General features: G+C 58.3%; 2 protein-coding genes across 6 annotated transcripts; both read right to left on the bottom strand.

Moving 5' to 3' along the window:
* Nucleotides 1-4,470: 4,470 nt before the first annotated feature.
* LOC141964650 (uncharacterized) lies at nt 4,471-8,421 on the bottom strand. 2 transcript variants are annotated; one of them, XM_074915296.1, is made up of 8 exons: nt 7,795-8,421; nt 7,598-7,717; nt 7,098-7,223; nt 6,656-6,769; nt 5,964-6,064; nt 5,127-5,199; nt 4,841-4,912; nt 4,471-4,661 (listed from the first exon to the last, which is right to left on the bottom strand). In XM_074915296.1, exons 1-8 carry the CDS (start codon nt 8,381-8,383, stop codon nt 4,606-4,608), a joined length of 1,251 nt encoding a protein of 416 aa, XP_074771397.1. In that variant the 5' UTR covers nt 8,384-8,421; the 3' UTR covers nt 4,471-4,605. The 2 variants fall into 2 exon arrangements, with proteins under 2 accessions (XP_074771397.1, XP_074771398.1); XM_074915297.1 differs by lacking the exon at nt 7,098-7,223.
* Nucleotides 8,422-8,554: 133 nt separating this feature from the next.
* SNX12 (sorting nexin 12) lies at nt 8,555-13,282 on the bottom strand. 4 transcript variants are annotated; one of them, XM_074915363.1, is made up of 4 exons: nt 13,094-13,282; nt 11,203-11,298; nt 10,862-10,986; nt 10,165-10,357 (listed from the first exon to the last, which is right to left on the bottom strand). In XM_074915363.1, the coding sequence occupies exons 1-4, from the start codon at nt 13,256-13,258 to the stop codon at nt 10,255-10,257; spliced, it is 489 nt and encodes a 162-aa protein (XP_074771464.1). In that variant the 5' UTR covers nt 13,259-13,282; the 3' UTR covers nt 10,165-10,254. The 4 variants fall into 4 exon arrangements, with proteins under 4 accessions (XP_074771467.1, XP_074771466.1, XP_074771464.1 ...); XM_074915364.1 differs by having other exon boundaries at nt 13,142-13,281; XM_074915366.1 differs by lacking the exon at nt 10,862-10,986 and having other exon boundaries at nt 8,555-10,357.
* Nucleotides 13,283-14,107: the final 825 nt, after the last annotated feature.

Raw genomic sequence — 14,107 nt, 5'->3', positions numbered from 1 at the left:
GGCCACAGATGCGGGGTCTGAGGGTCCCCCGGGCCCAGATGTGCCGGGGGGTCTGGGGTGACCCCTCCACAGCTGGAGCACAGCCCGGGGCACGGAGAGGGGCTCAAATCCGCTGCTCCGCTCCGGTGTCCTCAACTACGGGAGCAACAGGCAGCTCGAAGGGTGGGAAACGCCGGTCACCGATCATAGAATATGGGGTTGGAAGGGACCTCCAGGATCATCTGGTCCAAGTCCTGCTTGGGAGAGCCGCCAGCAGCCAGGAGCGAGGCAGGACTCGCCAGCACACAGGCTGGGATCAGCCACCCGAAAACCTGCTCCTAGTGCCATCCAGCATTCCCGCGTGGTGACCACCACCCCAGCACCCACCGGTGGCGGGAGGGGATCCAGCCTCTCCCTGACATCGCGGGCAAGGCCCCGCTCCCTCCCGGGCTACAGAAGCAACAGGCTCCCAGCCGCTGGCAGCAGAGCACGCAAGAGCAGCAGGCAAGGTGCTACAGGCCCCACGCTGGGCACCTGCCCACCCCACCTCCCCCGGGGGTGTGTATGGAAGGGCTGGGGAGCCAAAAAGGAAAAATTATGTCAAGGCAACGGAAAGAGCAACGCAGTATAGCACAGCTGCCAAGCAGTGACGCAGGCTCTCCTCCCACTCTCTGCCCTTGCAGATGAATGAACCGTGGTTCAGCAACGCCCTCCCCAGCCGTAGGCTTCCCGCCAAGAAGTGAGCTCGATATCAAGCTACAGAAATTACTGTTAGCACCCTGTCGCTTCCTGCCCCTTCTTGAGCTGCCGGCAGCAGGCAGGGAGTGGATGAGCCAAGGTTCTGCTGCCTGCAGTGCCACGGGCATCGTTGTTGCGAGCACTCTCGGGCAGGACCCGCAGCACTGTGGGGCTCCATAGGGGGTTCCCCCGGCCCAGCCAAGCAGAGGCTGGGTACCCAGAGCAGCCAGAGGGGAATGACATCAAGACTCACATATTCCCAGAAACATTCTTGCGACAGCAGCCGTGGGGAGGTAGTTTCAGGCAGGGAGCAGGACCAGGCCACCGAACGTGGCTCCAGCTCCCAGACCTCACACGCAGCTCCACATCCATCTTCCCAGTTCTCCATCCTCACCTCCCAGTCTACTGCTCTCCTTCTTCCCTTTCAGGGACCTGATCCAGCAGCACAGGCTAAGGGCTGGGAGCAGTCAGAGGCATGGAGTGAGCCAAGCACACATCCCAACAGGAGCAGCAGGAAGGCAGACAGTGGTAGGATGCACATAGCTAGTGCCAAGGAGGGTAGGAGCTGGCTCCAGCCTGGAAAGGGGGCCAAAAGCCCTCCAGAAGCTGATCCAAATCAGCCCCATCACTTTCCACAACTGGAGCACAGAATCAGAGAATATCTCAAGTCAGAAGGGACCCATAAGGAACATCAAGTCCAACTCCCTGCTCCTTGCAGGACTGCCTAACACTAAACCATAAGACTAAGAGCTCCTTGAACTCTGAAAGGCTTGGTGCCATGACCATTTCTCTGGGGAGCCTGTTCCAGTGACCGACCACCCCCTCAGTGAACAACCTTTTCCTAATGGCCAATCTGAACTCCCCCCCTTCATTCCATTTCCTCATGCCCTATCACTGAGCACCAGAGAGAGAAGATCAGCAGTTCCTACCCCACCGCCCCCCTTGAGGAAGTTGTAGACTCATCCCTCAGCCTTCTCTTCTCCAAGATGAATGAACCAAGTGCCTTCAGCTGCTCCTCATAGGTCTTGCCCTCGAGGCCTTTCACCATCTTGGTCACCCTCCTCTGGACACACTCTAATAGTCTGATGTCCTTATAGTGAGGTGCCCAAAACTGCACCCAGTACTGGCGGTGGGGCTGCACTAGTGCAGCGCAGAGTGGGACAGTCCCCTCCCTTCACTGACTGGCTGTGCTGTGGGTGATGCACCCCAGGGCATGGTTGAACCTTTTGGCTGCCAGGGCACACTATTAACTCATATTCAACTTGTCATCAACCTAAACCCCAAGATCTCTTTCTGTGTGGCTGCTCTCCAGCCTCTCATCCCCCAATTTGCATGTACAACCAGGATTACCCTGTCCCAAGTGGAGAATCCAGCTTTAGCTCTTGTTAGATTTCATACGGTTGGTGGTTGCCCAGCTCTCTGGTCTATCCAGATCTTTCTGTAAGGCCTCTCTATCCTCAAGGGAGTCCACAGCTCCTCCTATGGTAGTATTGTCAGCAAACTTAATATAAATGATCTGGATGCAAGAATGGAATGTACAAAAACATTACAGAGCACTAGCACAAAAACTGAGCCCTGGGGAACTGCCAGCCTGACGTAAACCCATTTATGATAACCCTCTGAGCCTGACCTGTCAGCCAATTGCTCACCCAATATATAATGGACTTGTCTAGCTGTGTGCTGCGCAGCTTATCCAGGATACTGAGAGACAGTATCAAAAACTTTGCTAAAATCCAAATCCATCACACCTACTGGCATCCTTTGGTCAACTAGATGGGTGCCCTTGTCATAAAATGAAACTAAGTTGGCTAAGCAGGACCTTCCCCTCATGAACCCGTGCCAGCTATGACTAATGACTGTATTGTCTCTCAAGCCTTTTCCAGTAACTCCCAAAATAACCTTCTCCATAATTTTACCAGGAACTGAAGTGAGACTACCAGGCCTGTAATTACCAGGGGCTTCTTTCTTACCTTCTTGAAAATCAGGACAACATTTGCCAGCTTCCAGTTGACTGGGACCTCTCCAGACTCCCAGGACCATTGAAAAATAATGGAGAGAGGTCCTGCAATGACATCAGCCAGCTCTTTCAGTACCCTGGGATGAATCCCGTTGGGACCCATAGATTTATGCACATCCACCTGGAGCAGCAAGTCACAAATAAGTTCAGGTTCAGCTGGGAGTTTATCATCCCCCTGGTCATGGTCTTCCAACACAGGGCTCTGGGGGTCCCAGGGCCCATCACCAGTGCTGAAGACAGAGGCAAAGAAGGAATTAAATGTCTGTGCTTTGTCTACATCCCTATTTATGAGGTGACCAACCTCATTAGGCAATGGAACAATGTTACCTCTGATTCTCCTTCTGCTAACATATTTTAAAAAGCCCTTTTTGTTGTCCTTCAGAGTGCTGGCCAGCTTGAACTCTAATTAAGCTTTGGCCACACTAATTTTCTCCCTACAGTGGCAGGCATCTCTGTAGTCCTTCCATGTCACCTGTCTTTGATTCTAATTTCCACAAACTTTCCTCTTCCACCTAAGCGCTAGAAGATCCCTGCTCAGCCAAGCTAGTCTTCTATCCTGCTTGCTTGACTTCCAGCACTTTGGAATTACCTGCTCCAGTGCTCTTAAGAGATGTCTTTTAAAAAGTGACCAGCATTCATGGATCCAAATAACTTCAAAAGCAGATTCCCAGGGGACTTTACTAACTGGCTTCTTCAGTAGCCCGAAGTCTGCTCACCCCACACCCAAGAGTTGAAGTTTTGCTGGCAGTTTTTCCTCCTATTGTTAACAATTTAAAACTCAACTACTTTGTGGTCACTGTGACCGAGACAGCCACCAGTCACCACTTTGCCCATGAGTCCCTCTCTGTTTACAAACAACAGATCTAGCAGGGCACCTTTTCTAGTTGGTTCCCTTAGTACCTGCACCAAGAAGTTATATTCAACGTGCACATGCAGGGAACCCTCCCTGCATACCACACTTGAACATTCCACTGCAGATCATGCAGCACCAGAGCTGCTTGCCTCGGCGAGCGAGTGCTGGGCAGGGCTGGGGGGCAGCGGACGAGCATCCCTGTGCAGCCACCCCTGCACATGGTCAAGGGTAGCCGCTCCAGGAAGGGGTGCGCGCTGCCTGCGGCACCCTGAGGCAGCCAGGAACACCAGCTGGGGAATAACAGGGGAGCGGGAACAGGTCACCCTTCCTGGCCCAGCCTTGGGGCACTGCCGCACCAGATAGGACTCTTCAGGGCCTTACCCAGACGTGAGGCAGTGTGACAAGGTGCCTGTGTCAACATACCACAGAGAGAAGGCAGCAGGGCAGGGCTTCCAGCACCGACAGGTAGGAGCAGTGAGGGAGAGTCCCAAGTGCTGCTTCCCTGCCACCTGTACCTAGACACTGTCACATCCACCCGCTGATAAAATGGTAAGTAGCAGCTAACAGCTGCAGAAGCCCAGCTGGCTCTCCCACATGCAGCGTGAAGGTAGTTTAAGGCAGAAACTGCTAGTACAGCTGCCTGCCACCACCAAATATCCAAGCATCCCACCTGAAAGCACCAGGTATGCCGAGAAAGGCTTCCCTAGAGCCATGCTGTGACTCCATCCACCATCACCCACCTTCTTCACACAACAGAGCTCAAGTCTCTGGCTGAGTAGAATGAGCCACAGCCAGACACAGACCTGCCCTTTCTGCCCAGCCCTCTGGAGAACAGCGGGCAACAGTGGGCACTGGCCCTACCCCAGCAGACAGCAAGCATCACTGGGAAAAGATACCTTTATTTTAAATGCAAGGAGTTAAAATTTCATACATTGAAGAGCTCCACAAATATCACTGGCCCAGCAGCTCAGGCAGCCAGACAAGTGGCGGTTGTGAGTCTGTCCCCACGTGCCAGCTGTCAGTCTCTCCCCGAGTTACCGCTCTCCTCCACTGGTGCATCTTCTAGAGAGATTCCTGGGGAACAACAGGAGCATCAAGTACTGCTGCTCCCAGCACTGGGCAATTCCTCCACAGGGAAGGTCACGAGCTGTGTCCCTTCCACCCGGCAGCCCCCAGTTATGCTGGCAAGAGATCACTGGAGCAGCCCTGCAGCCTGCCCAGGGGCCAGGGCTCACCCCAGCAAGGGAACATACCTGCTGCTCTGAGCTGACGCTGCAAGGAGGAGATCACCTGGGTATAGACTTCACACAGGGCAGTCTTGTCAGCTGCGGGCAGGAGGCAAGTAGGTGTGTGCTCAGCCTGTCCTGAACACCTCACACCCAGATCCCCTGGGGTGGCAGCTGGGATCCTGCTCTACCCCCAGAAATAAGCCAACTCCGTCTCCACAGAGCTGCAGGCCTGGGCTTCAGGTACAAGTGCAGGGGGGGTCATCTGGATTGTGGGTGTCCCACAGCCCCCAAAACAGCCATACCCACGTACCAAGCTCACTCTTCACTTGCTCCAGCTCATTCTTTACGCGCTTCAGCTCCTGGGACAGCTGATCACCTGCAGACTGGCAAGGACAGGGTGTAAGTGTGATGCAAGGGGTGGGCATCCCCAGGCAGTGACCCGAAGCACAGCCCCATCACAGCCCTTCCTGTGGAGGAGCATTTCTGCAGGCAGCACACACACACCAGCGGTTCTTGGGCTTGGGGAGCCCTGCTCACCCCCCTCAGCACATCAGAATAAGCCCCTATTTTGACATTCACCCTTGCTTCAGGAGCCTGGTGCTGCTGCAGTGCAGTCCAGCTGACACCCCAAGGCCAGCACCCACGGGACCACTGCCAGGGCATGTTCATCGCAGCAGCAGTGCCACTGTTTGCTTGTCAGCAAGCAACTGCCAGCACCTCTGGGTCACTGTAGCCCTTTGGCTGGCTACAGCCACATAGCAAAGAGCCCTAAAACTGCTGGCAAATGCACAAACATATTTTGCAGGTAGGAGACTTCACTGCTGTGGGCTCTGCTCACCCCATCCGGGGGACATGGCCACCATGTCAGGAGATATAAAAGCAACATGACAAACCATGGGGGGTGTGCATCTTTCAAAAGACCCTTAAAAAAAATTAACTTGACAGAAGCCTGCAGTTCCTTGAGCTCCGGAGAGGTGGTAAAGCCATGGAGCAAGATCTTGTGTAAAACCAGGAAAGGCTAAAACAGCTCAGGTGCCAACCCAGAAATCAGCAGCCCTGTGTCCCATCACCTCCCACCTCTGGCAGAGTTGGCCCAAGCCACTGGAGGAACAGTGCTCCATGGTGCCAGGACACAGCTGGCTCTTACCTGCTCAGCAGGGACTGCATCCCCACACCCCAGAGTCGGGCCAGGGGCCAACTCACTGGAAAAAGAGGACTCCAAACACACCCACGTCTGGTCAGCCTTATCTGTGAAGAGAAGCGTAACCACTAGAAACATACCTGCCATCCCCAGCCCCTCTTCAATCAGGCCAGAGCTGCTCCAGACCAGGGAGAGAACCTGTCCACGGAAGCCAGAGCTCTTCCAGCCCCTCTAGCCCAACGGCTGCTGCTGGCCTGGCCTGTACGGGTGCTGCTGGGAGAAGGTGCTCGTGCATGGCCTAGCTCCCAGTACCTCTGGGCTCCTGCTTGGAGTTTGCTCGCAGGGCCAGGACTGCGGGCTGCCTAGCTGCAGTTCTTGGGGAAGGCAGTGCACCCTGCCGGCAGATCAGGTTAGAGCACCCCCAGGTTCAGCAAGGACCCTGCTGGGGAGCAGCACTGCCCAACAACTGCCCTAGGCAGCTGCCCATGTTTCCCATGCTCACCCTGACACAAGGTGAGAATCCACCGGAGGCCAGCACAGAAATGCAGACTCTCCTCACCATGGCACACTCCCAGGATGCTCAGTTTTCAACAGGCCTTTGGCAGTCAGGAGCCAGGAAAGCTCCAGAGGGGCTCCTCTCTGCAGGGGCAAATCCAGCTCCCCACCCCTGCACGGGACCACACCTCCATACTGCTCACCTGCTCCCAAGACAGTCCATGCTGCAAACAGCTGTTCTTTGCTCTTATCGTTTTCCTTCCGCTCTAGGGTCCTATTGCACATCAGCTCCCGTGTAGTCGATCCTGAAGTGGGGTCTAGGAAATGAAAGCAAAGAGCATCAACCCCTGCTCAGAGAGTGCCCTGACAGCAACATGCGCTGACCAGGGCCACTCCCCACCCTACAGATTGACTAGAGCACCGTATTTGTTCAGGCTCTTTGCTGGGTGCCTCTCCAGGGAAAAGGACTTGGCCTAGCCTTCCTGCTCCGAGTTTCACTTCCCCTCCTCTGAGCCCGAGCACATGCTGTGCTCTCCTGTCCTTTCCCAGGGATCAGCCTTGACTCTGCAGCCTTGACCCGAATGTTCTCCCCCTGCTTCCCACAACACTGGAGCCTCCAGGGCTTCTGCCCATGTTCACCCTTACCAAGGCAAGAGCGCTTGAGGGAAGCCGCTTTTCCCCGTGGCCACAGACGGGAGCAAGAAGCCACAGTAGGAATTGCTGTAGAGAGCCTCTGGGAGGGCTGTTTGCAACCCCCAACCTTGACAGCACCTATAGTGGACAAACATTAGGCACAGGCTGCCACTCCAAAGCAGCCACCTCGCACCTCTCCTAGGACAGCCAAGGCTGCCCATCCCAGGCCCATGGGCACCAGCCCCGCTCTGACCCCACAGGACCAGGGGGTAAGGAGGGCTCCAAGCCAGCAGGCTGCTAGCCCACATACAGTGCTACCACACACAGTGCTAATCAACGCAGCACTTAGGGCACGAGTGCATTTCCCGGGCTCCTACCTGCACCACTTCCAGGGACTCCCCACTCCCCACGCTCTGTCCCTGTCCCAGGCCTTCCCCCTTGTCCCTTCTAGCTGCAGCACCAGTCCCCCCAGGCATCCCCACTTTTCGTGAGGCAACCGGCAGGTGAATTACTTTCCGTCTCTGTGTCCCGGGGGGTGGGTTTGGGAACGGCGAAAGGCTGTAGCAGCTGCAAAGCCCCGCTGGGATGCTGAAGGCTGGACTTGGCAGCCGGCAACAGCTTCGGCTTGGTACCTGGGGGAGAGAGGGGGTTTTGCAGCCCCGAGGAAGTGGTCGCTGTGCTGGTGGCTCCCTCCAGCGACCCGGCTCACCTGCGGGCTGGGGGAGCCTCGTTGCCGGGGCACGGAGCCCCTTGACGGTCTTGGGTAGCTCCGAGCCCAGAGAGGCCCGCGCCCGGGAGAGAGGGAGCCTGCCGCCGCCGCGGCCGGGGGACCGCCCCGGGGTGCGGGACCGGTTGGCGGGGCCCGGCCCGCCGCAGGGAGGCTGCCCGGCCCCCCGCCGTGCAGCCTTACGGCACTGGGCCTGCGGGCGGGCGAGGCGGGAGCCGGGCCGCGCCGCGCCGGGACAGCCGCCGGCAGCGGGCCGCAGGAGGCGCCGGGGCTCCCCGCCGGCCGGGCCCGGGGCGGCGGCAGCGGCCTCGCCATCACCGGTGCTGGGGCGGGCGGCGGGTGTGGCGCTGTCCGGGGTCCCCTCGTCGAGGGGCGGCAAGGCGTGCAGCGGCGTGGAGGTGACGGGCCTGGTGTCGCCGAGGCGCAGGCGGGTGGCGATGGCGCGGCACTCCTCCTCGAAAAAGCTGAGGTAGAGCGGGGAGAGCGGCGAGCGCGGGCCGCCTACGTGCCGCAGCAGGTCGGGGCAGCGCGGCGACCCGGAGCTCGTCGGCGACTGCTCCAACCGCCACATCGCGCCCCGCCGCCGCCGCCGCCCGCTCCCGCCTCAGCGCCCCCTGGCGCCCGCGCGGGCCCCGCTCCCCTCCCGCCGCCGCGCAGCGCCCCCCCGTGCCCCCTCCCGGTGCTTCCCCCGCCGGCTCCTGCCCCCTCCCCGCCCCGGCACCCCCCAGGACGAGGCAGAGACTTGGCTTCACAGTGGTTTAATGCGAACGGAACCGGGACGTTACACTGGACAGGCTGGAGACAGCTGGGTGGGCGGCAGCCCCGCAGCGGGACGGGCAGGAGGAGGGGCCGCCCCAAGCAGGGGCCGGCAGGGCGGGGGGACGGGGGCTGAGCCCCGCTGCGGGCACAGCCACCTCCACCGGCACCAGGCTCCGCGCTGCCCCACAGCCCTTCCCGGGCCGAGCTGGCCCCCCGGAGCAGTTCCCTCCTGGTTTCAGCGACTTCTCCTCCCCAAGAACCACCTCTCACCCAGCAGCACCAGTTCCTCACCAGAAAAACCCAGGAGACATTAGGGAGGCCTTGGGGGACGTGCTTGGCAGGCAGGAATGGGAGGGCAGTCACTGCAGGCCTGTACCCCAAGAAAGGCTCAACTGTGGCACCACAAAGTGACCAAGCGCTTATAAACCAGCCAGCCTTGACCTGAGGAGCCTCCAAGCTGAGGCCCAACCTCACTCATCACAGCTGTGGCAGCTGGAGGAGCCTCTGAAGGACAGTTCTGCTGCAGCCTCGTGGTCCCCCCCTCAAGCTCTGAACGCTTCCCTGACTAGTCTGTGTCCTCGCTTCCACACAAGTAACTATCTAGCTCACTGCAGAGTGGGAAAACACACAAAAAGCCGTTGTTAACTTCTGCTTTGTAAGCAAGCGTCTAACCCAGGACTGACCGACCATTTTCTGCCGTCCCTTTATAGAGAGGTGGCCTCACCGCCGGGCTCCTCCTGTGGCAGCCACCACTGTGGCAGCCATCACACCGCACCCTACAACACCCCCCAGCAGCCCTCTCCTGCCCCTCCTCAGCCAGACCTGCCTCCTCCCCTCTGCAGCTGCAGCCTGGGATAAAGTCACCACAGCTTGGCTGAGCAGCCTACTGCTGGAAACACCACCACGCCAGCCCACAGCAGAGCAAGCTGTGGCAGTTTTTAAACCCTGGGCCAAGGTATCACAGCACACACTGCTACAGCCCAGGCTATCCCAGCTTTCACGCGCCAAACTGCCCACGCAGAGCATCATGAGAGCACACGGCATGGAAACCCCTCAAGCTGCCAGCAGCACATTAGAAAGGAGGGGGACTAACACGAATACACCAAACAGGTCTGTAACGCAGGAGGCTGAGAGCAGGGTTAGAGGAGGTCTTGGGTCTCAGCATTTCCAGACAGTGAAGAATGGGGGTTTCATGCAGGGTGAATGGGGTGGACAAGAGACCAACACACCCAGGCACCTACTCACTGTTTTGGATAAACCTTACTAAAACTCTAATACCTGATGCGATCACTGACCAACATGACAACTGCTATTCTTCAGAGTCTCCTGCAGAGATGCTTGGGGCTGCACAGACAGGGGAGTGAAGGTCATCTCATACCTTCCTGTACAGGGAAAGAGGCAGCTCCTACAACATAACGCCATAAGCAAGTTCCTGCTCCACACCTATTCACATCTGCCCCTAGGTGCGGGACAACACGCTCACTTGCATAAATCTTCATACCTTTAGGCCAAGATCACAGCCCAGTAGAACAAGCTGCTGCCCGTTACAAAAGAGGAAAATACTGAACAAACTGGGAGGTTCAAGAGAGGAAAACTGGTTCAGAGAAGACAGATTTAGTGTAAAAATAAATGTCATTTTTGCAGGAGGGAGGGTGGAATGGAGGAAGGCAGTGCCAGGTGCTCCTACTGGCGCACTTTCCCTGGGACGTAATTCCTATCAATAGTCTCCTCTTGCAGGAACATATGTAAGCAGCGCTCGTTCTGTGCCAGTGGGTGTCCAGCAATTCTGGAAGAAAATCAGATGTGGAGGTTAGCGCAGCCGCCGCCAAGACCCTCACGCCTCTGCGCTCTGTTGAGTAAGACAGATCTCCCCACTAAGAGGCAGCCAGCTCCAAGCACACCCACACCGGGATCAGGCCAAGGTCACCAGGCTCAGATCAGTGTGCAACAGGGCCAGCCAGAGGTGCTTGGGCACAGTGTTCCCTCCCACACCATGCACTGCAGCAGGGCATGAGCACCCTGAACCAACGCGGCCCTGTCAGTGGGCCCCTGCAGTAGAGCTGTTCTGCTGATGTTTGCTTCAACTCTCAGAAGAGAGCGCTGAACACAACCCACACTCGAGGCAGGATTTGCTTCAGAACCATGTTTCATTGCCCGGCTGCAGGCAGCATCCTTTAGCACAGCACCTGTGTGCAGCAGATTAAGACTCCTTCCCGGTCAACCCACAGCCCTCTTCTACTGGAGGCAGCCAGAAAGGCAGCACACAACGAACCCAGGACATCAAGCTTACTTGTTAATAAACTGTTCTAGTCCCTGTCTCCGCTCCTCAATGAAGGACTCCTCAAAGATGCCTTCGTCTCCTCGGAAGGGAAGCTGTCGTTTCAAAGCTTTTCCAGGCAGCGGTGGCACTACAATCTGAAAGCACGGAGTCACCCCGTCAGCAGAATGGCCACCTGCAAGCGGGTACCCTTTGCCACCTGACACTCACCTCCAGTCCCATTACATGGATAGAAATCAAGCCCCAACAGCTGCCACCACCACAGCCTCTCTTCTGAGCAGCTCAAGATTATCACTACAACTGTTCCCATATGTCCTGGTTTCAGGAACAGGCAGGTCTGAGCCAGGCCTTACCTTACTGTCTCGTTCCAGCTCATTCTTCAGCCATTCAAAGTCACTGTATCGTCTCCTCACACACGACTCCTTCAATTTGAAGATTGGGAGGTTGGTCTGTAATGAAGAGAAGTAGTTAATTTGCCGGTTGCTTTGGAAGCCAGGTAGTATTTCAACATGTCATTGAAACCTGAAGCTGCATTTAAAAAACCAAGCCCCCTGAGAAGGAGGCATCACAAGAACACCCAGCTTCCTTATTCAGGACAAAACACAAGCACTGAAGCCCTTCAGAATCAAGGAAGCACTTGCCAGGCTACTCAGAGCCAGACATTCCCTCCCCCTCAACTGACTATTTCAGGAACACACCCCCTCCCAGGGGCACGCGCTGGAACCAGGGCTCACAGTACAGAGAAGGCTGATTTTTTTTCCCCAGAGTTCACTCCATTTTGTGATGATCTACAAGAGAGAGAGCTTCACAGCAGCCTGCTAAGGAAAAGACCTGACACTGGCGTATCCATGGAAGAACTAAGGGAGGAAATCTTGTCCCAGCAACTGCTCAAGGCCAGACTTTGTGCTGCAATCTTCTCTCAGAACAGATCGCCTACCTGAACAGGCGAGAAGCTTTTTCATATCTGTTTTGTGCCACTGGAAGAACGTGCAGCAATTCCCCACCTTTCTCCCCTGCCCCTAAAGCCTGACAGCGACAGTAACTTCACCTTTACCCTATCAACACAGCCCGAAACCTTCAAGGAACTGAGGCAGCAAAACCTTCTGACAAGCAGCATCCAAATAAATATAGGTATTGTTGCAACATCTTTATATCTTCATGAGGTCTGTGAAATAAAACCAGCTGCTTTCAAAGCATCTCTGAAGAGCTAGTTTCAGTGGGACTAAGAGGTTCTCATTGCCACCTGCCTGGCACCCTTTGGCAGGGTGCTGGAAACCACGCGTTAGAACATAAAAAAAGCAAACACCCAATTCTTCTGAAAGGCAGTGGAGACTTAGCAGTTAAATCACACTATGAACAGAAGTCAACACCAGCACTGTAACATATGCTAAAGGTAGCTTGTTTCAGAGGAAGCTCAATTTTATTTCCTTCAGCTATCAGATGCAGAGCTGTGAAGATGTCCCCAGTTTGGCTTGGTTAAGACCCAGTGAATAGAACCCTGCAAGAAGTGCTCAGCCTGCTACAACACTCCTGGATCATGGGCTCTCTGTAAAGTGATCAAGCTGACTCAGAAGGGCAAGTAGACTGCCCTGTGATCAGGTCCCAAGATGTTGATAGCTAGCTTTCCTCCCCTCCTCGAGATAACCACCTGCATGCAGTCATGCCCTGCTCAGCAACCACCCAATGGTTCCCAAGTGCCAGGTCTAGGGCTCTAGAGAAGGAAAAGGAGTAAGAGCCTGCTGAGGCAGTACCCTCCTTGTCCTTGTGCATACCAGCCCTCACTGGATGCCGAAGCACTCCGGCAAACCCAGCAGCTGCGAGCGCTCTGACCTTGAGCCCTGGCCCACCAGAGAGCCGCAGGCAAGCTGCCAGCCCCAGCCCAGCACTGCCCGGCTTGCAAGGCCGGGGACCACCTCTTCAGGCCCCCGCCACCGCCGCAGACAAGCACAACCCCTGCCTGGCTTCCGTGAGTCTGGCCGGGGTCTCACACACCGCCACTCCGCGTCCCGACCGCGCAGGCCGCGCTCGGCCAGAGCAGCGGGACCACCCCGGCCCGCCCCCGCCCCGCCGCTGCCGCCCTCCCCCGGCCACCCCGGCACCGCGCACCAAGCGCTGCCACCCCACCACGGGCCGTACACCCGCCCAGCCCAGCCAGGGCCCACACGGGGCTCCGCGGCCCACGACAACGGGCTCCGAGGCCTGCGCCCCCCTCCCCTGGGCCCGCAGGCCCCACGGGGACCGCACCCGCATCCGGAGCTCGTAGCTAGTGTATCTGGCGCGGCCCATGCCCACGGTCTGTGGGTTGAAGATGTCGATTTCGAGGAAGTTGCTGGGCGGCCCGTACGCGTCCGTCAGGTCCTGCGGCTTGGCGTTCAGGCGCCGGGTGTCCGCCACCGCCGCCTCCGACATGGTGGTGCCGCCACCGCCCCTCCCGGCCCGCCCCGCCCCGCCCGCTGCCGCAGCCCGCCCCGCCCGCGCACGACGCGACGTTTCCCGCCTGAAGCCTGCATAACGTGGCGGGTACCCAGGGTTCGGGGCCCCTCATCCGCCTCCCCGCTCGTGCACGTCAGAGCCTTCGCCCGGCTGCTGTCTGCATAAGCGGAGAGGTTATTCAGGGCGCGGGGCATGCCACGGCACAGCCCCGGAACCTGCATGCCGGGGTCACTCTCGACGCTGCCCCGCACCGCCTGGGCTGTCCCAGCGGGCCTCCGCGGGCCGGTGCAAAACGCGAGGCCGAGTCGGCAGTGCTGGGCGCCTGGGCTGGGAACCGGGACGCGGGGCCGAAAAACGTACATAAGGCCTGCGCCATACAGCGTCTTGGGCGGGGCTATCTCCGAGCGCTGTATGGCGCGGGGAGGGCCGGGGCCCTGGAACCTGCTTGCCACGGTTCTGACGAACGGCCCGGGACGCGGGCCCGTCACGCCTTGCGCTGAGGCGTGTCCCGGAAACGGGCTCCCGTCCGTGACGGGACGGCGCGAAGGCGCAGCACCCCCGGGCCCACACACCGTAGAGGGCTACAGCGCGCTCCTGCGGGCGGAGGAGCGGTTCCCTCCGCGAAGCCTCTGGCGCGGGGTCACCGGGCCCGTGCACCGGGCGGGTTATGTAAGCGCGGCCGCCGCGGTGCCCGCTGGGAGCTGTAGTCGCGCGGCCCAACCGTCTGCCACGCTCCCCCAGCGAGGCCCTGCCCCACCGCCCGCCCCGCCGCCGCGGGGGGTGATGGGTACTGTAGTCCGCCGGCCGGGCCGGGCCGCCCGCCGC

The sequence above is a fragment of the Athene noctua genome, chromosome 11 (assembly GCF_965140245.1).
Source record: "Athene noctua chromosome 11, bAthNoc1.hap1.1, whole genome shotgun sequence".
NCBI classification, from domain to species: domain Eukaryota; kingdom Metazoa; phylum Chordata; class Aves; order Strigiformes; family Strigidae; genus Athene; species Athene noctua.
The sequence above is the reverse complement of the archived record's forward strand: the minus strand, read 5'-3'. Positions and strand labels throughout refer to the sequence as shown.